Here is a 26,606-nt window from a genome sequence, read left to right as displayed (position 1 = left end):
ATAGATTGAATTATGCAAATGATTTGATTGTATACTAATTAAAAACATAATTAAATGAGTAGCAACAAGCAATATGTATATACTTAATGTTCTTAAAGTGTGAATTATGAAATAATTTTGAAAGAATTAGGAAGAATTAATGCATCTAGTAAATTATGTGTACGCGGCATAATTTCATCCTACGCATAAAACGTGTGCAATTTAACATGATCATTGCACGAGGAAAACGTTGATTGGTCCATCGATTTATAAGATCCGTATAATCAACCAATGAGAGCGAAATTGGGGGACAAAACTCAGGTTCCCTTGCAATATGGCTGTCAGTATAAATTTGATGCTTGAACATGCGTTTCTCTCCGAAAAATTTGACAAGTAGTCTGTCTATCTATCATCTTTTTCGAAATATAGAGCGTAATGTGATTTTCGGGGAATCAATACAGTGGAAAACGGCTATGCGGATTAGCTGAAGCGTAGCAGTAAAATAAATTATATTTTGAAATCAGGTATGTTTAAGCGTTCGTTCATCGCTATTTATTTATATGTCCATATTGTGTTTCTTTACGATATCTTGAAAAATATTATGTTCCGTTTCATTTCCTTAATTAAAACTTATACAGTTTTCCTCAAATTTTGCATTATTTAAATCTCTGAACTTCTGTACCGATTAAAAAACGCATACTCGCAGATGTCATCTATTCATCTTCACTTCATCAATCTAACTGCAACAAACTTTCGTTCTTCAAATTGACAATCGATTTTCCCTATTTGAATCATTTTCTTTTACTTTATCAAATAAATGATAAATAATATGCTGTTTGATTTATTATTCCCTGTACTCCATTTTATTTTGTATAGTTGGAGCATTCAATATATTTCCTGTTGAACTGTTGTAATATCCAATAATAAATATACATTTAATGATCATTTTGTCTATGTTTCTGATATTTATGTTTATTAAATGTTTTCATTTATTTACTGTAAATATTATTCCAAATATATAATCATTTTTTAATGATAGTTCATCCTTCATGTATTTGTGATACTGTATATACATGTGTACACTCTTATTTTGATTTTAGGCATTCACAGCTGTTTATTGATCAACATAGTTTGTAAACATGACATCAAGGTAAAGCACTGACAATTATAATTGTGTTATTAAAATAAGATGTATGGAATAATATTAATATTTACACTAATCTACTTACAATTATGCAAAAACAGACTACTTCTTTATGATACTATGATATAATAACAAACATTAATGTACCATTAGTAATATATTATTATTAAACTTTATATATATTTTATACATAAAAATATAATTTATAATAACTATATTTAATAAATAGTAAATCTTCATGTGATTAATATTTTCAAATTTTATATCTATTATCTCAATAAAATTTTATAACGTGTATATTTATCATATTGCTATATTTCTACTTTATATAATAATTGAAAAGAATAAATGCACATAAATACATATATTAATAGATGATTGTATCTATCTATAGTTGATTTAATAACATGATTGCATACATCATAATGTATGGGTTCTATTAGGCTAGACAGGCTATTCATACTATTGGAAACAGGGACAAATGCAGTAACTAAAAGAGCTGCAGCACAGCAATTAGGAGAAGCACAGAGATTACATCCTCATGATTTACATCATTTATTGGCAAGAGTTTCTATCCTTTTAAAGTCTTCACAATGGGATACCAGAGTTTGTGCTGCACAAGCTGTACAAGCTATACTTGCTCAAGTTCCTACTTGGGATCCACAACCCATTAAGAAAGAAACATGTACAGGTAGCTAATTTTATTTTTTTATATACTAAATTTTGTTATTAATATTAAATTTTTTATTCATAGAAGATGAAGAAACAAACAGACCAAACAATAAATTAAATTTGGAAGACTTTGATATGGAAAAGATTTTAGCACGCAGTTCATATCTTACTGGATCAGAAGGCAATGAATATGATTTAACAGCTACTGATGGAGAGCAAATGCTACTTCCTAATCAAAAGGAAAAAATTGCTGCTAAATTGGGCCTTCATCCACAATTAATGGGAGTTGATACATCAGAATTGTTTACCAACGAAGATCTTACACCAGAAGTATTACCACCTATGTTAAATATACAAACTAATGTATCTGTGAGTGAAACGCTAAAACAACCTAGTGGTCTTAGTAGACGTGAAATGAATAGAGCTAGACGTAAGGTAATACATAATTGAGTTACTAATATGCTTTCGTTAATATTAATGTAGTAAGATATTCTTATATAGTATTATTTATTTGATAGGCACGACAGTCGGTTTCAAAACAACGTTCACGAGAACCTGATGACCATCGTAACAACGAAGATTATCACAACAATTCAAATGCTCAATCTCCCATCGATAATGAAGGAGAATCACTAAATAAAAGAATAAAATTAGAGGAACTGATTTCGTTAGAGATTGGCGTTAATTATAATTCACAGACTGAATCAGTCAATGGAGTACCAGATAGTACTGGTTGCTGGCCAGATTCTGTAATAAATTGGCCTCTAGAATCATTTGCAGAAAGTCTCTGTCAAGATCTATTTAGTCAAAAATGGGAAATAAGGCACGGAGCAGCGACTGCTTTACGTGAACTCGTAAAACTTCATGGGAAAGGTATGAAAAATGATTGCAAGTTGTATTTAAAAAGTAATAAAATACAATATTAATTGAAATTTATTATAGGTGCAGGTAAATCGAAGAATCAAACTGCAGAGAAAATGGCTGAAAGTCATTATCAGTGGCTTATTGATGCCGCCCTGCGACTACTATGTGTTTTAGGATTAGATAGATTTGGAGATTTTGTTTCTGATCAAGTCGTTGCGCCCGTACGAGAAACATGTGCTCAAGCACTAGGTTCTCTTTTATTACTAGTGCCAAATCAAAAAGATGATGAAAATAAAAATAGGGGAATTACAGGAATACTTTCAGTCATGCTGAAACTGTTGGAGCATGATGAATGGGAAGCAAGACATGGTGCGCTACTTGCACTCAAATATTTACTTGCTATACGAGATGATCTGTTAGACGACATACTACCGAGAGTATTTCCAGCTACTATGCAAGGTCTTTCCGATCCAGTCGATGATGTAGGTGCTGCAGCAGCAAGTGCGCTTATACCAGTAGCATCTGCTCTACCACGTTTGTTAAAACCATCAGAACTAGAAGCAATTGTAATTCGTCTTTGGGAACTTTTACGTGAACAAGATGATCTAGCAGCAGCATGTAATAGTTTTATGAAATTACTTGCTGCTATACTTTCATTACCTTGGGCGCGCTCTTATATTACTCCTCAGCCATTATCGCAGGTAAGATCTATATTAATAGAAGCGTTACTTTTTGTTATTTAACCTTAATATTAATATGACGTTGTTTTAGGTCTTACCACGATTATGGCCATTTCTTAGTCATTCTAGTTCCAGTGTACGTAAAGCCACCTTACAAACATTACAAACATTAACTGAAGATGATGGTGCTCATAATGAGAATAAAAAAGAACGATGGGGCGAAGGAGGTGGACTTGTATTGCAAGAGGCCCTCCGTCATGTTTTTCAACGAGCGTTAATAGAGCACGTAATTGCCATACAAGATGTAGCTGAACGTGTTTGGGAAAATCTAGTCGTACAAAGCGATCTCGAACTTTTATTGCATGCAGCGTGTCCTCTTGTCAGCACATGGCTTTGCCTTGCAATGCAACCGGAACACGTGCCATTTAATCCGAACTTACTCATGATAACCACTCCTAATAAAGGAACTAAGAATAATCAAGTTTCTGGTACTTGCGACGGACAATCAGATGCTAGTAATAACGGAGGAAATAATACTGTTGGTGGAAATGTAAAATCCATATCCGAATTAAAAGTTTATATTGGTGGAATCGAAACTGTAGCTCCAAACATAAGGAAATCAAACTTAATTCATGCTCGTTGTAGAGCTGCACGAATGTTAGGGTTGTTATCGCATTACGTAGTACAACCAGCACCAGGTGTTACTTACACACCAGATATACTTAGTCCTTCACTTTGTTACGCTAAAGTATTACTGGCACATCTGAATTCGCGTTCAGCATTACAACGCACCATTGTAGGTTTGACGATGTCTCATTGGGCGACTGTAAATAACATGAAACCACCTACAATACCAGATATTTTAAGGTATCAAATGAAATCTTCCTATCTTACTTATATTTAATACAATACAATAATAATATATTTGTTCTCAAAAGGAAGAGACTATTGGAGTGTTTGAACGAGTACGTATACTACGATGAGATCGCCACATCTTTTACTCGTCTGTTACACGACAGTCGCGGTTACGTTGCCACTCTCAAACATTATAACCTGCCTGTTCTTATCAAGGTAGAACCATCGGGAGTGATGACGCTCGACCAAATTGCAATCCTTGCTGGGAAACCAATTTCAAAACTTTGTGCCATGGGTAATACGACAAGCTACGGAGGACCTAGTGGAAGTTTTAGCAACAGCTCTAACCCAATTAAATTAAAGCCAAAGTTGATTGAAAGTTTAGAAGAAAGGCGGAGTGCAGTGAAAATAGGTGCTGCCGATATAGCAGCACAGCAACTTTCATATAATGTTATGTCAACGGCAGCACTCGCTGGTGCTGCAACAATGTTACATTGTCTTCCTCCATCTCCACAACCTCTTAACCCATTGATAAAACCATTAATGGAAGCTATTAAACGCGAAGAAAATGAAGAACTACAGAAACTGGCTGCAAAGCATTTGTCGTATTTAGTTGATCTCTGTGTAGATAGAAAACCTACTCCTAATGCAAAGGTTTGCATGGAAAATAATATCGTTAACACAAACGGATATTATATTCTCTTTGAATAATTTAATTTAACTTTATATCATAGATATCGACCAATTTATGTACATTCCTATGCTCGGATACTGAATTTACACCTCGTGTAAATTGTAATACAAACGCAGATCTATTTGACGGAATTCTTACTTTAAGCAATAGACAGAAACATGCTGAAAGAATAGCTTATAATCGGGGAACCAACAGCGGACTTAGTGGAGGCAGAGGGCCTGGCCGGCCACCAACAACTGAAATTCCTTTAGAAGAACTACTTGCTTATGAAGAACCTGAAGCTAAAGCTGATAGAACACGTCGTCGCGGAGCTACTTTAGCACTTACCGCTATAGGTTTGCAATACAACATTCTAATACGATATAAATGCGTTATATAAATTTATAATATTCATTGTTTTTTGTAGCTACTCTATTTGGTGCACAATTACCAACACGTTTGCCGCATCTTTGGGAACTAATATTACCAAACGTATTACGAGAAAAAGACAAACTCACTAATCGTGAAAATATTCAAGAAGAAGTAAATCAGTTAATTTTTGGTTTACAAGTTTTAGAAGTTATGGCTCCCAGTCTTCATAAAGCCTTACTGCCTCCTGTCCTAGAATGCCTTTCATTCTTATGTGAATTATTGGCTCATCCTTACAAAGCTGTCAGACACATGGCATCCAGATGTATAGCTGTATTAGCTACATTAGATACAGAGAAGGTAATGCTTTAAGTTAATATAATATTCGATGTCAGTTTGACGATTCTTAATCCCAAAAAATTATATTCCAGATAATAATGCAGATTACAAGCCGTGTAATACCACTTCTAGAATCAACTGGTGGAGAGAAAATATACTCAGGGACTGTAACAGCACCAAGCGAAGTAGATTCAGTAAAACAAGGCGCAGCCGAAGCGTTAGCATGTCTTGTCGAAAGTTTAGGTGTTAATATCGTTCCATACGCTGTGCTCTTTATGGTTCCTTTGCTTGGGCGTATGAGTGATCAAAATCAGGCTGTAAGATTAGCTTGTAGTGCTACATTCGCAACACTTGTGCAACTTTTGCCCCTTGATCCTGGTGCAATTACGGATCCGCCAGATTTAATGTAAGTCTAAATTTTACTGACGAATGTTAATTTAGCATGTACATCATAAATCTTTGAAATATTTTAGAGAAAAGAAAACACAAGAGTGGCGGTTCTTAGAACAACTTTTGAATCCACGCAGTATCCCAGATACCGTATTACCGATTCCAGTATCTGCAGAGTTACGTTCTTATCAACAACAAGGCTTAAATTGGTTAAATTTCTTGAATCGTTATCGACTTCATGGTGTTTTATGCGATGACATGGGCCTCGGAAAAACTTTACAAACTCTTTGTATACTAGCTTTAGATCATCATCGTAATCCTCGTGCTCCACCAAGCTTGGTAGTGTGTCCGCCAACTCTAACTGGTCATTGGGTGTATGAGGCAGAGAAGTTCTTCAAAACCAAAGATCTCTCAGTGTTACAATATGTTGGCACCCCACCTGAGCGTGAAAAATTACGTCCAATGGTTACTTATCACAAACTTATCGTTGCAAGTTATGAAATAATCCGTAAGGATATCGATTATTTCGAAACTTGTCAATGGAACTACTGTGTGCTCGACGAAGGTCACATTATCAAAAATGGAAAGACAAAAAGTGCTAAGGCAACTAAACGATTGCATGCGAATCACAGACTTATACTTTCGGGAACACCAATACAAAACGATGTACTTGAATTATGGTCCTTGTTTGACTTTTTAATGCCAGGTTTCCTGGGTACTGAAAAACAATTTGCGGCAAAGTACTCACGTCCTATACTAGCCTGTAGGGAACCAAAAGCTGGCCCAAAAGAACAAGAAGCGGGAGCTTTAGCAATGGAAGCACTTCATAGACAAGTAATTTTCTTTCTCATGTGCATTGTATCTTATTTTTTAATCTTACTAATAATTGAATATATGTGTTAAATTATCTACAACTTTTTGTAATTTTGCATTGTGCAGGTTTTGCCATTCTTACTTAGACGAAATAAAGAAGATGTCCTCAAAGATTTACCACCAAAAATTACACAAGACTATTATTGCGACTTATCGTCATTACAACGTACGCTATACGAAGATTTCCATACTCGACGTTCTGCCACTTTATTATCCGCTACGTCATGCACTTCAACTGGAAATAATGGCTGTAGTGTCTTTGAAGCATTACGATATCTGCGTAATGTTTGTAATCATCCCAAATTAGTATTAAATCAACGACATCCGTTATACGCAACTGTTAGTATCAACATGACATCCGTTAAGATATTTTACTTGTAACTTTAAGTTGATAATTATTTTATTTCTAGGTGTGTAGTACATTGAAGCAACGAAAGAGCACATTATCCGAGATAGAATATGCAGCCAAGTTACCTGCATTAAAACAATTATTATTAGATTGTGGCATAGGACAGCCACAGCGACAACAAAACCGCAATTCTGTAACTACTGATGGTACATCAGATAATCAACCACCACAGGAGCAACAGTTAGTGAGCCAACATCGAGCTTTAATTTTTTGTCAATTAAAAGCAATGCTAGATATCGTGGAAAAAGATCTTCTTTGTACACATTTACCTACTGTTACATATCTTCGTCTCGATGGAAGTGTACAAACCACGCAAAGGCATTCCATAGTAACACGTTTTAACGCAGACCCGTCGATAGACGTGCTTCTGTTAACGACTCAAGTCGGTGGTCTTGGATTGAATCTAACTGGTGCTGACACTGTTATATTTGTGGAACATGACTGGAATCCTATGAAGGATCTTCAAGCGATGGATCGAGCACATCGTATTGGTCAAAAGAAAGTAGTGAACGTATACAGGTTAATCACAAGATCAACAGTAGAGGAAAAGATCATGGGACTACAGAAATTCAAACTTCTCACAGCAAATACCGTAATTTCAACGGAAAATGCATCTCTGGAAACAATGGCAACTGATCAGGTAAAATATATAAATCTAAATTTATTAACTTGCATAGTTATAGCTATTTCAACAATAAAAGTTTTGTAATAAACTAATAAATAAATTTATTTTTTTACAAAAATATATTATATATAACCCTGATATTTTTATCTTTTTCGTGTTTTAACTTTTTTTATGTTGCTTCATATTCCTCATTTTAATTCTACGATAAAGCTTTAAATAAATGTAAATACACACGCATATAACACAAAACAATTCTTGAAATATGCTATAATTAATTATGAAAGAAATTCCAATTTATAATAGATCTTATTTGTAACAATTTTTTATAGCTACTTGACTTGTTTTCACTGGACAATGGCAAAGAGAAAAAATCAGAAATACAGGATGATGCCACGTCTAAAATTAGTGAGGTTCCAGGCATTAGCCGTTCTGTTTTAGAAATTCTCCCTGAACTATGGGAACAACAACAATATGACGATGAATATGACATTCAGTCATTTCTATCTACTTTAAAGTGAGCTTATGGTTTTAAACATCAGTATCATCGAGTACATTTATTTAACAGTTACATGTGTTTAAGATGATCACTTTGTGAAACATACATGAATCGGACCTGATAGCAAAACATTAATCTTAATTTTATGGACTGAGAATGACAAATAATCAATGGATATATAAAGGTATATACGAATTACTTATAAAAAAGAAAAGATAAGGAAGAAAGAAACTTAGATAAATAAGTTACGGATTATATTGATTAAGTACTATAAGTAAGCGAGTCTTGTTTATTTATAATAACTTATAAAAATCTTGATACAATTACAATTCCGTATTTGTACCAAACAACATTGTGATGTGTTTATTTATATTATACTAGTCTTTTCCTTTATCATTGTTTCTGTATACCATCACAACATATCAATTGATAAAAATGACAATGCTAATTGTCTTTTTCTCTTCTTCTTTCTGTTTAAAATGATTTCCAATGTGATAAGTTGCAATTATCACAGTTTCATGTTCACCTCATAGTTTCGATACACATTTCGGATCCAAGTTCCCGGCCGCAAATATATTATGGGGATCCAAGTGTACTTTGGCTGCTCTATAGAGGGACACTCCCACTTTTCCTACTGCATCCGTGTAAAAACAAGAACGTAATTTTCCTATACCGTGATGATGAGACAGAGAACCACCGTTTGCAAGAATTTCTTCGCGTGCAACGTGCTCGATAGTCTCATATGTTTCTATCGGGTTCGGAAGATTCTTGTAATTAAATGCCATGTAAAAGTACACGCAACAACCGGCGTCGTAAGTCTGTGTAATACGACAAGAGATAAAGTATTGTTCGATACCACGTGAATAACACTCTCTGGTCAGACGAGATTTCACATTCCTACACAATGGTAACGCACGATTCCAAGAGACGGACGTCTCAAATGATTCAGATAAAACGTAGTACTCGAGACCCAGATCTCGCATATAAGCTATAACGAATGTTAAAAGGTAACCTCGTTCACCATTCGTTTCTCCTGCTGGAACACCATTGTGTTGCTTCGCGATGTTGTAAACCTTTTGTTCCTGTGCTGCCACCTCGACAATCGAGCTACCTTCGAACAATAAGGTAGCGACACATATTTGATCCCATTTGAAACGTTTTATCCTGGTAATGTAAGCTTGTTTTAATCCTTGCAAAATTAAACTACTCCAACTAGATTCTGGTCGCAACATCTGACCGAGCTGGAACTGTTCATTGTCCATCAATCGTATACTAGTCGGCTGACATCGTTCCTTAGCTACCTGTTCACAAAAATGGTACAGTTTTTTTTATAAGAAACAATTGCAATATATTCAATGTTAATTTTAATCAAATATCTTAATAACCAAGAAAGTTTGTCAAGCTTTAGAAAGAATTCAAGAATAAGAAAATTTAAATAAAGCTACAGTTCCTTCCTTTTTAAATTTGAACTATCCAAAAAGGAATAATAATAAAACTGCAATATATAATAGATATTCTCTAGAAATTCATATTATATAATAATAGCAACAAAGTAATAGTATTTAAATTTATATATATCGCTATTAAATTAATAAAATTTTACCTCACGCAACGCTAATACACCGGCTTGAAAATTTGGGAAAACTATGCTACCGTATTTGACTACTTTTGGCAATGGTCTAACTTTGATCACCACTTCCGTAACGACGCCCAATGTTCCTTCGCTACCAAGGATCATATGGTCAAAGTCAGGACCACAAGAAGCTCTTGGTACCAATATACCTCTTTCGAGTGTTATTTCTGGATCATCCGTTCTACCAGTAACCATTCTCACTCGTACAACTAGGTCTTCGATGTTCCCATATCGATTTTTTTTCATGCCACTCGCCCTCGTTGCAACCCATCCACCTAAACTGTTCTTTCAAGAAATAAAATCGATCATGCGACTAGTAGTCTTGCACTTGATGTAAATAACTATTTGACATACTTTTCTTATCGTATACCTGTGCATACGTTTTCATACGTTTTGCACAAAAGATTGTTCATAGAAATGTGAGATGAAACGTAAGTGATAGGCTCTTTGTGCCTTTTATTTTATGAAGTAACTTTTAATTCTTTAAATGAAACTAAAATATTGTGTAGCTTTACTCATGCAAAAAATACAAATACACTTTCAATTATACTAAAATACAAGCACCTGCAATTTTCACGACATTTAATATGATCATGATCTTCTCCAACAATTCTCTGACGTGCACGATTAAATGTAACGTAATTAGTATTCAGTAAATCATTCGAATGAGAATTAATTTTAATTCAAAGAAGTTGAGAATAGTCCAATTGAATATAAAAAATAATTGCCATTTAATATTACTTAGGAAGATTTACATTTTATAGTCTTCTGTATTATAAACTTTAATCTATCTCTTAAATAAAAAAATTACATTTACAACTAAACAAAACAGGAAGAAGAAGAAAAAGAAATTCAAATTCAGTATATAGCAGTTCGCAATAAGGTATTCTATGAAAAATACGCTAATTAAAACGTTTCGATGTCCATTTTTTTTCACATACGTTCTTTCACAAATAGGCAATAGAAGATTTCAAAAAAAGAACTTTATAACTTGCTGGCTATGACGATTCTTATTATACATATACTAACATTGCGTAAAACGTCGTAAAATTACTCGTGTTTGTATTCAAACAGTTAATGTCTTAAACAAATATTTGTTGCGAACGAATAAAACGGACTTTCTGTTTTAATATAATATGGTGTACCTAGAAAATTCGTAAGAATCGGGTTCGTGACCAGAAGTCAGACCTTGCAATCGGAGTTGCTTTTCAAGGTCCTGGCCGATAATACCAGCCTCGCAACAAGCAATTAGGTTTTCCCTGTTTATCCACAGTATTCTATTCATTTGCGAAGTGTCCAACAATATTATCGTTCGCCGTTCGTTCGTCGGACATGAGGCAGCACCGCTTACGCTCGTCCCTCCGCCGAATGGAATACAGACTGATCCATATCGAGCACACAATTTAATTATTTTTACGACGTCCTCGTGGCACTCTGAAAATGCATAGACACAGATGTCATTGTTATAAGACAAAGTATTTTAGCTTCTGATTTGTTAGGATTTGCTCGATAATTATGTCAACTTTTTGACATATTTTGTAATCTAACTTAAATTTTGATTTTTGACTTTGTTCGGCTCTACTCAATAATAATGCCCTTTCTTTAATATATATATATATATATCTTGTAATCTAAGAAACAATAATCTAATTTGTGATCTAACAATTTGAAGAAAATTAACTTCTTAATAATTTGGAATATTTGAACAAAATTGAAATTACAACAAATTCGATGCAGTCAAGAAAAACATGTATTTCAAATTCGAATTATTTCAAACATATACTACATTTTCACAGACATGCTGCAACTAAATCTTATTTACGGTATTATATATCAAATTTAGTATTAGATTGCAGATTTGCGACAATATTACATTACTAATTACTTCTACTCATTTATTTAGGAATTTAACAAATAAGTAGTAGTGAAACATTCACGAATTTAGGCAAATAAACAATAATAAAACAGGTTCATGAATTTAATGAAATAGACGAGAATAAAACATTTATGAATTTAAGAAGTAAGCAATAATAAAACATTTATGAATTTACAAAAATAAGCAATGATAAAACATTTATGTTTTGTTCTCCGAATCTGTTCAATAACACTAATAAATATATGATGATATGATTATTACGTAATGGATCATGCATAAATTTGTGTATATCTACCCGCTGCGCAGTATAGAGGAGCTAAATTAGTCATACTCTGGGAATATATTCACTTGTAGGCAAGTACTATTCTCACTCAAAGCATTCAAAAGATTAAATATCAATCCATTTCAGGACATAATACACAAGACGAACACTGATATATGTAGAAAACATTAAAATGATATTAAACGATAGGTTGCTTTTTACGTAGCAAGGGAAATGGAAATGAAGAGTAAATAAAAATGATAGCACAAAATTTTATGATTTTATAACAGTATAGTTTATTTTTAGCCTTCCGGCCGAGAAAGGAACTCAGTACACAATTATTTTCCCTATTGCCTTGCATTTTCATTGATTCAGCTACAATTTACATCCATTCATTCATTCAATCTTTAATTTTCTATTACAATCTATACATCATATATCTACTGTCTATCATCTATCTATCTCTAACTATTAACTTTTATATATATCTATTATCTTTTATATATTGCATAAATCTTTATCTAATTGCCTAATTTATCTAACACTTTTTCGCTTCGCTCTCCCCTTTTTCTTCTTTTCGATTTCGTCGCCCAGTCTACAGCCCTATCTTTTCCTTCTTTTTTGACTATGTCTCCTATACTAATTCTAACTATATTAATTCCTAATTCCTTATACTATCTCGTAAAAGAGTAATTTTGACGTATATAACAATTGAAAAGATATTCGAAATGAAAAGATGAAGCAAATATTCATTGTGTCGTTTCACATTTATACGTATACAAGGTATTCATTTAATATCACTTATTCGCGCAGTTTATGGTATAGCATAGACTACACATCTACATATAACTAAGTCAAGGTTGAAAAGTTTGTAGTCTATCTACTCGATATTCAACTAACTTCATACACCGTACATAGGTAATTATGTTTAGTTGAAGCTAGCTTTTAATTTATTACGTGCTTCAAATATATAAAGGAAACCTTAAACAATAAATCTCACCTCAAACGGCAAAAGAATGTAGATATGTAAAATATTATATGTTAAAAATAAAATATGTTGAATTTCCATTTAAATGAACTACTTAGTGAAACATTTGAATTTAAAAAGAATATGAAATAAGAGAAATCTGCACGTATGTATATCTATATTTACTTCTAACAAGCAGTTAATAATTATTTTTCATTATATAGACATGCTGTGCAAATTATGAAATTTATTTTGTTTACAAGTGTTTTGATCTTGCTGCTCATTGATTTTGAAAGTAACTACATTAATTTATTGAATTGCCGTAGTAGTAATGGTTTTACATTTCGTAATAATAGCTAAAAGAAATTGACAAACAAAAAGACAAAAACAAATGAACCTGAAAAAATAAAAATGAGTTGATAATTTTTAACAGATGATTTTTGTATATAATGCCACAAGGAATATGATATGAACTGCAATGTAATACACAAAATGTACATGGTAAGTACATAGATAGTTTCTAATAGGTAGCTATTTTATATATCATGTTTTTTAGATCAAGAACTACATCATACAGTGTATACTAATACATATTACTATCGGGTGAAAGTAAATGAACTGTATCACTGATACGATAATTAAACACGTTGATAGGATATTTTAGATCACTAAAAATATAATATAACAATTTGAAATTACTCACTTGGCCAGAGAACTATGTCCGGTATTCGATCGAACGATCCATGTTTGAGGAGATAAATTTCCCGAAGTGTATGCCCATGTGCTCTAACTAACCGATCGATACCCTCCAAGGAATATTCGATATTTAATTCTTGAATCGCTTCCAACATTTCGAACGAAATGATCGGTTCTGGTAGATTTGTCGGTATCGATTGAGGTACTTTCCTTTGGGTCGGATCTATACCAAACGTGTCTTTTACCCATTGTGTGAAATACGGAAGTTGCTGGTTTCCAATTGGATATCTGCAAAAATATTTCATTTATTAGCATGAGTAATAAAACATTACAAAAAAGAACAAAATATATTGATATTAAATTAATTCAATATTTATTTGTACAGTAATAATAATACTTAAAAAATGGACCAACAAGAAGTATAGACAAATTAATTTTTTGGGAGAAAAATATAATATTTTGGATTACTTATAAGATTATTTAATTATGAAAATTTGATTTTTGTGTCAGTGAACTTCTTAATTAAATTAATAAGCAAAGGCATTGAATAAAATATATAAAATAGTTATTTGTTAAGTACTAAATATTAGCAATAAAATTTATATTAATCAAAATTAATTAAAAATTTGATTTAATAATCATATTGAAATACTAAAAGTAATTAATTCCATTTTCAAGTTTTGAATTTAAATTGTGTATATGTAAAACACGAAATGATGTAGGATGTATAATGATGGATGAAATTAAACCTTATATAAGTTTTATTATACTATATATTATATAACTTTATATTATATAACTTTATTCAGTTTTAAGAAATTGCAGTATAAAATATTTCTACATTTCTATTGTATTTTGGTTTCACTTAACTATCATAAGGATGTGTTTTATCATGATTGATTTTATTTAACTGTTATAGTTATAATGATATAATGTTATGACCTGCAAGTTAGTAGATTAAAGTGAAATGTCCCGTATTGTATTATACTATAAGTATTACATTTAGATTTGTTTAATCAGCGTATCTTATCATGACGATTGCATATGAATTTAATCATATGTTTCCCAGTAGCTAAACGTCGTTACTGGTGGTCATAACCCATTTAAACAATGTTTCCTTTTTTCTTCTAATGAAATATCACAAAGAATAGGGTTTCAGTTATATTTTATAATATTTCATTATGAAATATTCATATATATGTTGTTCAATGATAATCAATTTCCACTAAAATTCATTTAATTTTCAATAATGAATGAAAATTAATTAAACATTTTAAACAAAAATTAGTAAACACACAAAGAGAATATGTATTTTTATATTTATATTTTTGCTCGCTTGTACCACATACGTTTGTTTACGCTCATTAGAAGAAATTCGCTGAGTAGAAAACAGTAAGTGCAACTGCGTTCTTCGAGACCAACAAAGTAAATAAAAAACAGTTTCTTAGTTGCGCGAACTTGCGACGATTACATGGAATATACAAGTTTCGAAAATAACATTTATTGTCCAACAATACATACATTTACAATACGATATATTTAAATTATTAACCGCATCATTCCTTATTCAGGAATTTTATGACCATGAAATTGTCCTCATTAATAAGGATAAATCAATTTCAGATGGATCGACTTTTATTCGTGCAAATATAAATATTACATAATATATTTACGACACGAACGAAATAAGTGATTAAAAAATAGAACATTAGAACCTGTAAATAAAGAAATTATTATATTAAAAAAGATTAAGACTCTGAGTGACGAGTTAATTCGTCTTCTTCAGTTCACAATTTAACACCAAATAATATATACAGTGATAAATCAAAGTATTGGCACAAACCACATTTTCTCTCAAAATATTGCACAAAACTTGCAAAACACGATATTTTTGTAAAATGTAATTTTCAAGTATAAAATTTAGGTATATTATAATTTATTATTAGTAAGCAGCTATAGAATAAAAATGAATAATAAAAGACGCGTAACTGAATATTTTTAATATTTTAATGTGATATTAGATTTAAAATATCATAAAATTGATACGAGACAATCAGTCCTAGAATTATTTCGAAACCGATGTAAAGTCAAAAAAATAATTTAAAGGCGATATAAGAATCGACATACAACAGAATATATCGTAATTCATATTGGTAAACAGTAAGCAGTTGCATAATAAAAATAAATAATAAAAAACGCATAATATAGCATCTTCGTTATAAGAACTCTTCGTGGAATTGTATCAAATAATTTTTCAATGAACTTATTTTGTACTATTTACCATTCTGCTTTTACGATTTTAAACAAGCTTGTTGCATTTTTTAAATTCAGAAGCTTATTGTATCGTTCATCGTTGATTATTAGTAATTAGTCAATATAGCATATAGTAATAGCAGTAGTTAGTAGTAGTAGTTTAGCAATCAACTACGATTAACAAGGGAAGATCTCTAGCCCGGAAATTCGAAAAATTATGAAAATTCGGAGATATGTAGAGCATATATAGCCATGTATAGCGCAATTTTCTTCTCTTGCCCAAATTCGTTCTGAGGAGGTAAAATCGACTCCTGAAAATTCGACCATTTTCCGATTTTATGTTATAATTCGCAAACTATAAGAGTTAAACTATAAAAGCTTTTAGATAAAAATTGTTTATTTTTTTCAACGAAGGCTATCGTTTGGTAAAAGATTTGGCAATTATTTAGAAAGCTGCAATCATCTTGGATTTCGGTGATTTTTTAATATACTATAAAAATCAAAATTTTGAATAACTTTTTTTTGCATCTACCACTGCTCGGGCTTAGTTTCCGAGATATCTGCAAAAGACCTGTCGGATATAATTGTATATCCGTGGTATGTATATCCAATGTATTCGCCAATGTTTACAGCTTATATAAGTGGGTTAGGTGTTATTTAATTCCGTAGTCACGATGAGACGACCGACAATCAATACTAATGTATACGCTATCATGGTCACACAATTATAAGTAGAATTCATTATGAGCTGCCGACAAAAACTTTTTTGAGATTATCTCGAAAACTATGGTCCCCGACCACATATAAAAAATACGTCGAAATGCAAGATGCCGGTAGCTTCCTAAATATATAATTACCAAAGATTTATCATTTGTTTATATAATTAGAAAAAAGTTATAAAGAAAGTAATTGATAATTTTTCAAAAAAACTCATTCTTTGGCGTAAAATCTTAATCAATGATTTAAATAATTATGAAACAACATAAAAAAACATATAGTTATTTTTTAATATAAATGCAATCTTTGTTGCATTGTTGAATTGTGTTCTTCGACAATCGAAGAACTTCTCAATTTCATTGTACACATACTATGATATGCTGACGTGCAATAAAAAATTTTCGGTGCACATGTATGCACCTGACGCATCATATAACGCAGGTATGCATTCAGTTGTGCGAAACAAAGAAAAATATAAGGACTAACGTATCTAATGACAAAGTAATAAATAATAAGTAAACATGCAATGACCATTTTAGTGTTCGCAGTGAGGACTAGATATGGACGCTTATCTGAGGAAGTGACATCTGCGAATTCAACTAAAGAAAGGAGAAGGGATGGATATGAGAGAGATACTGATATTGGGCACGTGTAAACGTGGACTCGAGCGTCAATCCATATTTGCTCGAAATAATCGATAAGGAACGGTGTCAAGTTTCATTTAACACTATCTCATTCGGCATGCTCGAAACTCACGTCGAAGTCCCATTTCCAAGAATTAGTGGCGTTAGCGACGTATGCTTAAATGGGCACTACAAGTAAAATAGTAATAAACAGTAAGTAAATAGTAATAACAGTAATAAGTAATAAATGATTCCACTCTTTGTTATTTTCATTTCAGTACAGCGTTGAAAGTTAGCATTTGTCTAGTGAAAACAGATTAACAATAAAAAAATGCTGCTTTCTTTGTAGTGCGCTATAATACAGTACTATATGTGTCAACAATAAGTAAGTATATCTAAGTATAGTCTCTGTAACGAACGTATAAAAATGATTCATGTAAATCCTACAAATACTATTCGTTTATTTACGATTACGTTAAAAATTATGGATAATAACAATATAATGATATATTATAATGAGAAGAGAAATCGACTTACAAGATATAATAAAAGATACGCTTATTGTATTAATTTGTGGAACCGTTTAAACCACATTCTGTAGAATTTCTGGATAGTATATAACGAGGTCCACGCGAAGAATTTTCAGAAGCGATAGAGATCTAAGATGAGTGTGTACCAGAATAATATTATTTATTGTGACCTTAGAATACAAAATTAATGTTGTTACGTTTTGGAGAAGTGGAAAGAGGACGCGACTTTCCCTAGACAATCCCAGGCACAAATTTTGAAAAGTTTCATCTCTTTAACAATTGTATAAGTGTATAATTGTATAGTTATCTATCCGTTTTGTATCTATGCATAATTGCCTTATTTAGATTATTAGATGGAAAGAGACGGTAAACAGACGGAGAACACGGCGGGAAAAATTGTTACAAATTTCCGAATATGTTTATAACAAGTTTGTTAACGCTCATGCTGTTATTCGTTATTTGAGCTTTTGAAGATGGACACTAGAAGCTATTGAAGAAATAGGTTCGAGAAATTTAAAAGCTAACATTTTTCAAACTGGATTTTCAATTTTAAGAAAACTTAAAGTTGATAATATAGAATAGTGTCAAAAAATTAAACAAATTTATTACTCGATTATATGGCATTGATACCACGCAATTAAATGAAATTGCTTCGTCTTTTGTTAATAATGTAAAACCTCAAACTAGAAATATCGGAAAATACGTACTGTACAGTTAGCGGATTAGATAGAATTACATTATGGCTGTACTTTATCTAGGCAAGGATCAAAAACGGTTATGGCTGTTGTGAAGTCTATATCAGCTACAACACACAGTTGTACTAAACTCCCCATAATATCAACTTCTGGGAAATTTATTTAACCGCTTTTTATTGTTCTAAAAGAATAGAATGGTAATTTTGTTCCACGTGTACAACAATCTTTGTTTCGACAATGGAATGTTGATATAGTGGCCTTCACATCTGGAAAGTTAACCAAAGAACTGTTCAATGAATAGTTAACAAACGTATATCTATCAAATGCAGAATCTCGGAAGTTACTGACATCGTGATTTGATCAATGTTAATCTACATTACAAAATAGTATCATGTTGTAATCAGCATGTTGAAATATTCACAATATCGAATACAGGAATAATGTAACTGATATATATATATATATACAGTTCCGCATAACGAAGAACTTTATATGAATATTTTCCGATCTTGTAGTACTATTTAATTGCGATGATTGATATCATTAAATTACAGTTTCTTATTTTATCTCTATTTTCATCACCAAAACCGTAAGGTGTATATACATACTTGTTTACACTTGGTATAAAGGTGAATATTATATCGATAGAAAGGAAACAAATTATTAATGCCAGAAATCCAGTAGATTTCGCTTCCTCACAACAAGTTTATCTTAAACATTGTTTTGCAGAATTTCATTATCATAAAGAATGATTCATAATATAATTCACACGATATTTGTATTTTCGAAATTATTTATCTATTTTTGAAGTGTTTATTTAGATACATAAAATTAGATGAGGAATTGCTAGAATAACTGGACGGGCAAGTGGAGAGGAAACCAGGGGAAATAGAGAAGAAGCATACATTAGAATATATTTGAATTATTATATAATTAGAAAAGAGAAGGGAAGAGTAATTAAATAACAAATACATCTTGATTATGTGAATAATATTATGATGTTTTTCCCGCATATTTTACGAATTCTTGGAGTATTACTAATCACTATATATTACATCCGAAAATATCAAAATGTACAAATAGTGAAATAAATAACTTACTTACTTATATACTTACTTCTTTAATTGCTTATTAAACATCTATATTATTTGCTACGAGAAAGAATAAAAGAGAAGTTTAACAATCATGTTAATAATGGCAAGTTCTTGCGAAGATATGTTATACCTACAGTTCTATTCTTTTCTTTTATTTCCATCTGGTATATTTACTTATTGTGTAATAAGAGACAGAAGTATATAATATAAATTACCTTACTTTTGTAATTGTGCAATACAACAAAGCTTGTATGTGTATTTTTAAAAAAGTATTTGTCTTTTATGCTGTTTCGTAATTATTTAAACTACCGATTAAGATTTTAAAATTATTAATTTTTTGTTTATAAATTCTTTCTAATTATATAAATAACTGATAAATCTTTTACTAGACGGTAGTCCTCATTAAAAGAAACAACTTCTGTTTGAAAACTATTTTTCTGTCTTTTATAATTTGCGAGTTATAACACAAAATCGAAAAATAGCCGAATTTTCAGGGGTTATTTCACCCTCTTAGAGTCAATTTGGATGGTAAAAAAATTAATAAAAAATTTCATAATTTTTTAAATGTTCAGGTTGATCTTTTCTATAAGTTAAAGTAAAGTGTTTGATCTTCTCAAAATATTCGATTTCTTACTATAGATTAAACATTACAAATTATAAATTAAATGTAGAAAAATAAATATTATACAGATTAACTATTTGCTTCTTCCTTTTAACATAAATAACATAATGAATATCGAATAAATAATAGTTTTGCATTTAAGCGAATCGAACAATCAAATGTTAAATTGATGATACGAATCTTTTAAAACCGTTGAATACAATAGGAAATAAAAAAAATTCAATTGTACGATAAAATTAATGTTGATGTATATTGATTTTATGTGATAAATTCGACCCGTTTTTGAAATTGTTTGCAACGGATATTTGTTAGAATATTAATTAAGCAAAAACTAAATACAAAAAACCAAATGTGTGCTTAAGTAAATTGAAGTGGTTCATTTAGATCTATGTAGAAATTTAGTATCGGGATAACAAGTATTACTGAATTTTATGTATCTTAATCCGCTTATATGATAAGCTTAAATTATTTGTCATTCTACTCTCGAAACATAATCAACCTTTTACTTATTCAATTATGGAATAGTATAATTATCTAACAGCATAATTATACGTGTGTTTCTTGTAAAAAAATTAAAATTAAATTATGTTAAAAAAAAATAATAATCAAGTATCTATACAATGATGTAAATAAATATGAAAATTAATAGACGTTTCGTTTCTATAACATTATCTTTATCTTCAAAAAACGATAATACCATCTCCCCCTAATATATCATTGATATTTCTTTACGTATAATATGAACATTATAGAATTCTTATTAGTTTATTGATTATCTTTAAAGCTTTTGATAAAAGATTGCAGGAAATAAAAACAAACAAAATTAAAACAAAAATTAAGTGATTACTTTTTTCGAATTTAAAGAGTCGGAATAATCTATTTTCGTACATGTAGGCAACTAATATTTTATTTGTTATACTGATAAAAAATATTATTAAAAATATTATATATAATATGTAACAAATAAGCATATCGAAACATTAAAATATATGTAAATAATTTTTTTTATTTTATTTATTATTGTTTATTCACAAAACAAGTAAAACAATTTATGTATAAAGTTTAATCATCTTTTAGATATATAAATATTTATAGTTACCATTATTATTTTCTAAAATATTAATAAAAGACGAAAATTGAAATATTGATAAGACTTACCTATTACCAGTGAATTCGATGATATATTTTTGGTTTATAAGAAATTCCGAGTCTTTATATCCCCAACCATTCCACTTGAGAATTTGTTGCCTTTAAAAATTCAAGAAGATACGGTTATTTGATACGTACTGTCACCATTTGGAATTTTGTCTTGGAAAAAGATGAAAAAAAAATCGAATAGAGATTCGTACATCCTTGGCGCGCGCGTTTTTCACACCACGTGACTGGTCAAGCAACCAATCGGTAGGAACAGAAACAATATTAGCCTCTCATATAGTAAGTTCTTACCCGGTAAATGAATCGAAATTTTCATCATCAAAAATACCAACTAATAACAAAAATGATAAAAGAAATGAATCATTCCGATGTTTTCGTTGTTTGTCACACAAACAGGTCGTGATATTCATAAAAGAGGTCACAATTGTCACAGAATGGAAAAAAATCGATCGATTTCTTTTCTCTTTCACGCTCGAATAGCACGAGGGGTGCTTTAGATTCTCAACATCTGCCGATGAGTCAGCTAGTGCTGGGTTCGAGGCGTGGCTGCAAGTAATTTAGCAGTATCCACGCTCTCGTACAACACTTCATCGCGATATTGTCCCTGGTGCCCACAGCGAAGTTTCTACAAATTGATATGAACCAGAAATTGCCGGTACAAAACTGACCTTTCTTTTGGCACAACACTCTGGAAACGGATGGGTCCATTTAAACTTTCCACATCCTTGTTCGTATAGTTTTTCGTATTAGACGACATATCTTTTATTGACCGCACCGCGAAGGGCCTAACCTTTTAGTCTGCACAACACGATCAGTAAAGAGTAGATGCTTGAGCGCGCGCTCTTCGCGGCACTGTGTTGACTATTGACACGCGCACCGGCAAACCAAATTTAAATCAATAGAGCCCCCGCCCTATGACTACCCGCCTACCGACGGATCTCCTCGTGAAAGGAACCAATCATTTACACCCGATACATTCTCGCCGTAAATATCCAATGTTTTTTTCCACCTCTGTTCTCTCCGATGCTGTTACGTCCTACTAGATTGGGGGATTCTTTTCATGTAAAGGACTTCTTACGCATGCGCAATTAGATATTTTATAGGATGGTTTCATAAAGTCACTTCCATGCTATGTTTGCTCGAATATTATTCGTATGTAATTAACACAATTGTGGAAGATACAACCAAAATACGTTAAATGATGATATTTTGAGTATTTTAAGATAGATACTTTAGGATGTACTATCTATAAACGTTATTTCAATAATACAAAGTGTGTTAATATAATTAAATTATAACCTGAATACCAGTAACGCCGCGTTTACTGACCAGGGAGTTTACTTTGTTAGCTAACCATCGCCGCCACCATAAGTGGCTTTATAAAGAAACACTGATATGTATTGTAACAGACTACCGAGACTACTAGACTGTATTTTAGTAATGTGTTAAATAAATAAAAAGAAACGGTAATTTTATAGAATAATTATGTTAAAAACCATTAATAAGTGTAAAAAAAACTTCAAATAAAAGATATTAACTTTCATTTTGTGCAATACATTTTTCTTTGCTTAAAAATAAACGATCCTTTTTAATTTTTATTAAGAAAATGTTCATGAAATAAAGTATACATAATCTTCCATGAATTATAACTATTTTAGAAGTGATTTTTTAAGTAGTATATTGTAGTACACCTTATACATGTAATATATGTATCTTCAAAATTTTAACAATATCTCTGATGAAATTTCTATGTATTAAGTGAACAATATTGACGTATACAGTAAGCTTTAAAAACTTCTATTTTATACATATTTAATCTTTAATTTTGTAGTATCTCCTATGTAAATTATGAAATGTATTTTGCAAAATTCTGTTTACATCTACGAATGCTCATCTGATCATTTTTTTAAATTAATAGAATATTGAATAACAAAATTTTAAATAATCTTGTTTTTACATTAGTTCAATTATTATTTTATATTATTTTTTATCATGTAGACAATCTAAAGAACTGTAAAATATAATTCTTACCGATATAACCTAGAACTAATATATATTCACACGTGCACATGGCGCCACATATAAAAATGCAACCGAAATTACTCAATGTGAATAGAACGCGGAATCAGCCAAAGAAACACAAGAAGATTACTCTTGTATTTGATGAGAACAAGAGACGGTACTTATATTAATATCAATTGTGGATTATATAGATTATAAGTCATATGTACATTTTATACTTTCAAATGCAGAGAATTTCTGAAGGGGTTTCGTAAAAGGAAATTACAAAGGCAACAGAAAGCTAAAGACGAGTTGCAACAACAATTAAAAGAAGAACGGAAAAGAATTAAACATGAGGAAAGTATCCATATGAATTTCATTGTGATGCAATAATAAAGTATTGCTTTTACAGGCACGAGAACGTTATAAAAAGCTATTATCAAGCCGTGATATTCCTGAAATTCAACAGCTATTGTCTCAAGAAGAATATGAAACAGAAGGACATACTGTCAGTATTTTGGAATTAAATGTTGCAGATCTAGCAGAGAAGAATGCATTAATTGGTGAAAATAAAGGCACTGATGAAGTGGAAAATAATGAGAAAGAAGAGAGTGATAAAGATTCTGAAAATGACGAAGAAATTGTAGGGATGCCTTTAAATGAAAAGAAACAAACTAAAAGTTTGAAAGAAAATGTAAAAGAGAAGCAAATTGATAATAGAAAAGATTTAAAGAAAGCAATAAAAAGAGCTGCATTGAAACAAGTGAAGAAGAGTAAAGCATTCCAACAGAAACAGAAAATGGAACGTCAAAAGAATAAAAAAGAGAGTATGAGAAAACGTAAAAGAGTTGAAAAAGCTAAGAAACGTAGTGGGAAATTAAAAAAAAAGTTAAATCATTAAATCATCTCACAAAGTTCTTTTTTAAATATTGTAAATAAATATAATTTATAATAAACATTTTTACAATACTATGTCTTTTTTTTCATACTGCTTTTTGTGCTAGATGGACATATATCTTTATTTAGACATTCATCACATTTAGGAAATCGTGGTAAACAAATTTCTTGTCCAAAACCAACAAGTAAATAGTTTACCTCGCTCCAGAGATCTTTGGGAAGCCATTCTTCCACTGCAATTCGAGTATCTTCTGGTATTTTAGTTGGTTTCTTTACCCATCCTAATCTATTACAAATACGATGTACATGTGTGTCCACTCCAATACCAGAAACTTCACCCCAGGCTATTTGCATACATATATGTGCCATTTTTGGTCCTACACCTGGTAATTGACATAACTCTTTCAAAGTCCTAGGAATATCATTATTGTATTTCTCAATTAAAATTTTTGAAGTTTTCTTAATATACTGTACTTTTCTCTGAAAAGTAAAATTTTTTTTGGTCTGACATAATATTTAAGTAATTCTTTACTTCTTTAAGAACTAATAAAACCTTTTTCATGATTCTATACTATTTTAATATATCTTACTTATATAATAATTAAATATTAACAAACCACAATATTAAGTTCAAGTAATTACTAAGATATAAATTATACCTTCCAAAACCCAACTGGATATATAAGCTTTCCAAGAGTATCATCAGGAGTACCTGATATTAATTCCGGAGTACAACCATAAGTAATCAATCTTTGCATGGCAGCATGAGTAACTTGATCCTTAGTTTGACTACTGAGCATCAATGCTATTAATGATTGATACCTAGCAACTTTGACAGTAGCATTTGGATCTATACATTTGTGACAACCCATCTCATCTACAGGTGCTGTTTTATGTTTTCGCATTTCCTTAACATTTTTTAAAGTAGTTTCCCAATTTAATGGCATCCATTTATCTTCTACGGTCTCATTCTTCACAGTTCCATCTTGTAAATCTTCAACTTTAACTTCATTGGGTTTTGACTCAGTTGCATTTTTCATTTCTTCATATTCTATCTTTACTGGTGTACGCTTTTTTTTCACGGTTTTATTTTGTAAATCTTCAATTTTAATTTCACTATTTTTCGAGTCAGCTGCATCTTCCATTTCTTCATGTTTTATCTTAACTGGTGTATGCTTCTTCTTCACAATATTTTTTGGTGAAACATCTTTATCACCAAAATACCCTGATGTTGTAGATATATTTTTACTGTCACCTTTATTTTCAGATCGTAAGGACCTTGGCTTTGTAAGGACATCAAGCTTTAACTTTTTACTCATTTTATAAAGGTTACAACGCGATGAAGTACATGTCAGAGCTCTACATGAGATAAACAAAAGAATGTCATGTCGGCAAACGGCAATATAATTCGAAGATAACATAACCTTCCGCGCTTCTTCCGTGATTTGAACTAATAATTTAAATTTCTGCGCATGCGTAGCAATATAAAAATTGATGATCTATTTATAGTCATCAAATGCGTATATAAATACATACTACCAGATACTACTAATAGCTATTAATTAAATATCTATATTAAATGATTATATTAAATCAAATATATTGTATTTATATAATAAAATAAATATAATATATTGTAAATTGAAGTCTATAGTTATATTTTCAAAAATCCGTACACGCAAAGAAAAAGTGGAATAATAAAGATTTAATAAGGCTATATGTCACTTTTTAATTATTTATTTTTCTTATTTAATAAAAATACTTACATAAATGAATGAATAAATCATTAACTAATATAGTATGGATTTCACATAAATCATTGAAATAATATTATTGTTAATGCATATTCATTCTATGGTAGCATTGAATCCAGACAGATACTTATTTAATTTCTTTGTTTTAAATATTCATATTTGTAAAGTGTTATTTTAACGAATTATATTACATTATAACGAATAAAATAGATCAATTTAAAAAAAAGGAAAAAATAAAACTTATATATAAAAAAATGCGTGATAGACAAAAATTTAATGATATTGTTTTATACAATGGAAATTGTTCTTTTGTTTTGTAAATGCAAATTCAAGTTTAAGTAAAATTATATATATAAATAAAGATTATTATTTAGAAATTTCAATAATCATTTAAAATTTGTAGCTGATAGTCAGAATAGCTTAACCACAGATTATCTTATATATACATAATATTACCCAGTCT

The 26,606-nt window shown here is 30.8% G+C and overlaps 4 protein-coding genes and 1 long non-coding RNA gene across 14 annotated transcripts; 3 read left to right on the top strand and 2 right to left on the bottom strand.

The window, feature by feature from the left end:
- The first annotated feature begins 321 nt into the window (after positions 1 to 321).
- On the top strand, positions 322 to 8,718 carry LOC122569813 (TATA-binding protein-associated factor 172). 3 transcript variants are annotated; one of them, XM_043731419.1, is made up of 15 exons: positions 322 to 503; positions 1,080 to 1,129; positions 1,567 to 1,814; positions 1,881 to 2,230; positions 2,314 to 2,668; positions 2,738 to 3,360; positions 3,431 to 4,206; positions 4,278 to 4,848; positions 4,929 to 5,223; positions 5,295 to 5,596; positions 5,668 to 5,981; positions 6,049 to 6,799; positions 6,905 to 7,177; positions 7,249 to 7,887; positions 8,202 to 8,718. In XM_043731419.1, the coding sequence occupies exons 2-15, from the start codon at positions 1,119 to 1,121 to the stop codon at positions 8,388 to 8,390; spliced, it is 5,697 nt and encodes a 1,898-aa protein (XP_043587354.1). In that variant the 5' UTR covers positions 322 to 503; positions 1,080 to 1,118; the 3' UTR covers positions 8,391 to 8,718. The 3 variants fall into 3 exon arrangements, with proteins under 3 accessions (XP_043587354.1, XP_043587353.1, XP_043587352.1); XM_043731418.1 differs by having other exon boundaries at positions 1,878 to 2,230; XM_043731417.1 differs by lacking the exons at positions 322 to 503; positions 1,080 to 1,129 and having other exon boundaries at positions 1,553 to 1,814; positions 1,878 to 2,230; positions 8,202 to 8,386; positions 8,453 to 8,718.
- Positions 8,642 to 22,387, bottom strand: LOC122569814 (alkyldihydroxyacetonephosphate synthase). 2 transcript variants are annotated; one of them, XM_043731420.1, is made up of 6 exons: positions 22,160 to 22,387; positions 21,495 to 21,584; positions 13,810 to 14,090; positions 11,147 to 11,435; positions 9,972 to 10,281; positions 8,642 to 9,669 (listed from the first exon to the last, which is right to left on the bottom strand). In XM_043731420.1, the coding sequence occupies exons 1-6, from the start codon at positions 22,246 to 22,248 to the stop codon at positions 8,896 to 8,898; spliced, it is 1,833 nt and encodes a 610-aa protein (XP_043587355.1). In that variant the 5' UTR covers positions 22,249 to 22,387; the 3' UTR covers positions 8,642 to 8,895. The 2 variants fall into 2 exon arrangements, with proteins under 2 accessions (XP_043587355.1, XP_043587356.1); XM_043731421.1 differs by lacking the exon at positions 22,160 to 22,387 and adding an exon at positions 17,529 to 17,584 and having other exon boundaries at positions 21,495 to 21,576.
- LOC122569817 lies at positions 12,250 to 19,727 on the top strand. Of its 4 annotated transcripts, XR_006317587.1 has the most exons (4): positions 12,250 to 13,057; positions 13,540 to 13,607; positions 17,312 to 17,608; positions 17,674 to 19,727. It is a non-coding gene; the product is annotated as an uncharacterized LOC122569817 (long non-coding RNA). The 4 variants fall into 4 exon arrangements; XR_006317586.1 differs by having other exon boundaries at positions 12,250 to 13,607; XR_006317588.1 differs by lacking the exons at positions 12,250 to 13,057; positions 13,540 to 13,607 and adding an exon at positions 14,483 to 17,213.
- A 230-nt stretch (positions 22,388 to 22,617) lies between the features above and the next one.
- LOC122569816 (nucleolar protein 12) lies at positions 22,618 to 24,461 on the top strand. 4 transcript variants are annotated; one of them, XM_043731426.1, is made up of 4 exons: positions 22,618 to 22,957; positions 23,536 to 23,670; positions 23,744 to 23,849; positions 23,905 to 24,461. In XM_043731426.1, the coding sequence occupies exons 2-4, from the start codon at positions 23,561 to 23,563 to the stop codon at positions 24,391 to 24,393; spliced, it is 705 nt and encodes a 234-aa protein (XP_043587361.1). In that variant the 5' UTR covers positions 22,618 to 22,957; positions 23,536 to 23,560; the 3' UTR covers positions 24,394 to 24,461. The 4 variants fall into 4 exon arrangements, with proteins under 4 accessions (XP_043587361.1, XP_043587358.1, XP_043587362.1 ...); XM_043731423.1 differs by having other exon boundaries at positions 22,619 to 22,957; positions 23,490 to 23,670; XM_043731427.1 differs by lacking the exon at positions 22,618 to 22,957 and adding an exon at positions 23,018 to 23,271.
- Positions 24,395 to 25,885, bottom strand: LOC122569815 (endonuclease III-like protein 1). The gene is made up of 2 exons (XM_043731422.1): positions 25,049 to 25,885; positions 24,395 to 24,869 (listed from the first exon to the last, which is right to left on the bottom strand). Exons 1-2 carry the CDS (start codon positions 25,808 to 25,810, stop codon positions 24,462 to 24,464), a joined length of 1,170 nt encoding a protein of 389 aa, XP_043587357.1. The 5' UTR covers positions 25,811 to 25,885; the 3' UTR covers positions 24,395 to 24,461.
- Positions 25,886 to 26,606: the final 721 nt, after the last annotated feature.

Source organism: Bombus pyrosoma, linkage group LG7, assembly GCF_014825855.1.
Source record: "Bombus pyrosoma isolate SC7728 linkage group LG7, ASM1482585v1, whole genome shotgun sequence".
NCBI lineage: Eukaryota > Metazoa > Arthropoda > Insecta > Hymenoptera > Apidae > Bombus > Bombus pyrosoma.
The sequence above is the reverse complement of the archived record's forward strand: the minus strand, read 5'-3'. Positions and strand labels throughout refer to the sequence as shown.

Excerpts from the sequence above, each read along its gene's own strand:
- LOC122569815 (XM_043731422.1), bottom strand. The coding sequence starts at position 25,810 with ATGTTATCTTCGAATTATATTGCCGTTTGCCGACATGACATTCTTTTG. Across the intron at positions 24,870-25,048 it reads ATCCAGTTGGGTTTTGGAAG|AGAAAAGTACAGTATATTAA; the intron begins GTATAATTTATA and ends TTTACTTTTCAG.
- LOC122569814 (XM_043731420.1), bottom strand. The coding sequence starts at position 22,248 with ATGTCGTCTAATACGAAAAACTATACGAACAAGGATGTGGAAAGTTTA. Across the intron at positions 11,436-13,809 it reads GGACATAGTTCTCTGGCCAA|AGTGCCACGAGGACGTCGTA; the intron begins GTGAGTAATTTC and ends ATGCATTTTCAG. Across the intron at positions 9,670-9,971 it reads GTGTATTAGCGTTGCGTGAG|GTAGCTAAGGAACGATGTCA; the intron begins GTAAAATTTTAT and ends TTTTGTGAACAG.
- LOC122569813 (XM_043731417.1), top strand. The coding sequence starts at position 1,553 with ATGGGTTCTATTAGGCTAGACAGGCTATTCATACTATTGGAAACAGGG. Across the intron at positions 1,815-1,877 it reads TAAGAAAGAAACATGTACAG|AAGATGAAGAAACAAACAGA; the intron begins GTAGCTAATTTT and ends TTTTATTCATAG. Across the intron at positions 4,849-4,928 it reads AACCTACTCCTAATGCAAAG|ATATCGACCAATTTATGTAC; the intron begins GTTTGCATGGAA and ends TTTATATCATAG.
- LOC122569816 (XM_043731426.1), top strand. The coding sequence starts at position 23,561 with ATGGCGCCACATATAAAAATGCAACCGAAATTACTCAATGTGAATAGA. Across the intron at positions 23,671-23,743 it reads TTTGATGAGAACAAGAGACG|AGAATTTCTGAAGGGGTTTC; the intron begins GTACTTATATTA and ends TTTCAAATGCAG. Across the intron at positions 23,850-23,904 it reads GGAAAAGAATTAAACATGAG|GCACGAGAACGTTATAAAAA; the intron begins GAAAGTATCCAT and ends TTGCTTTTACAG.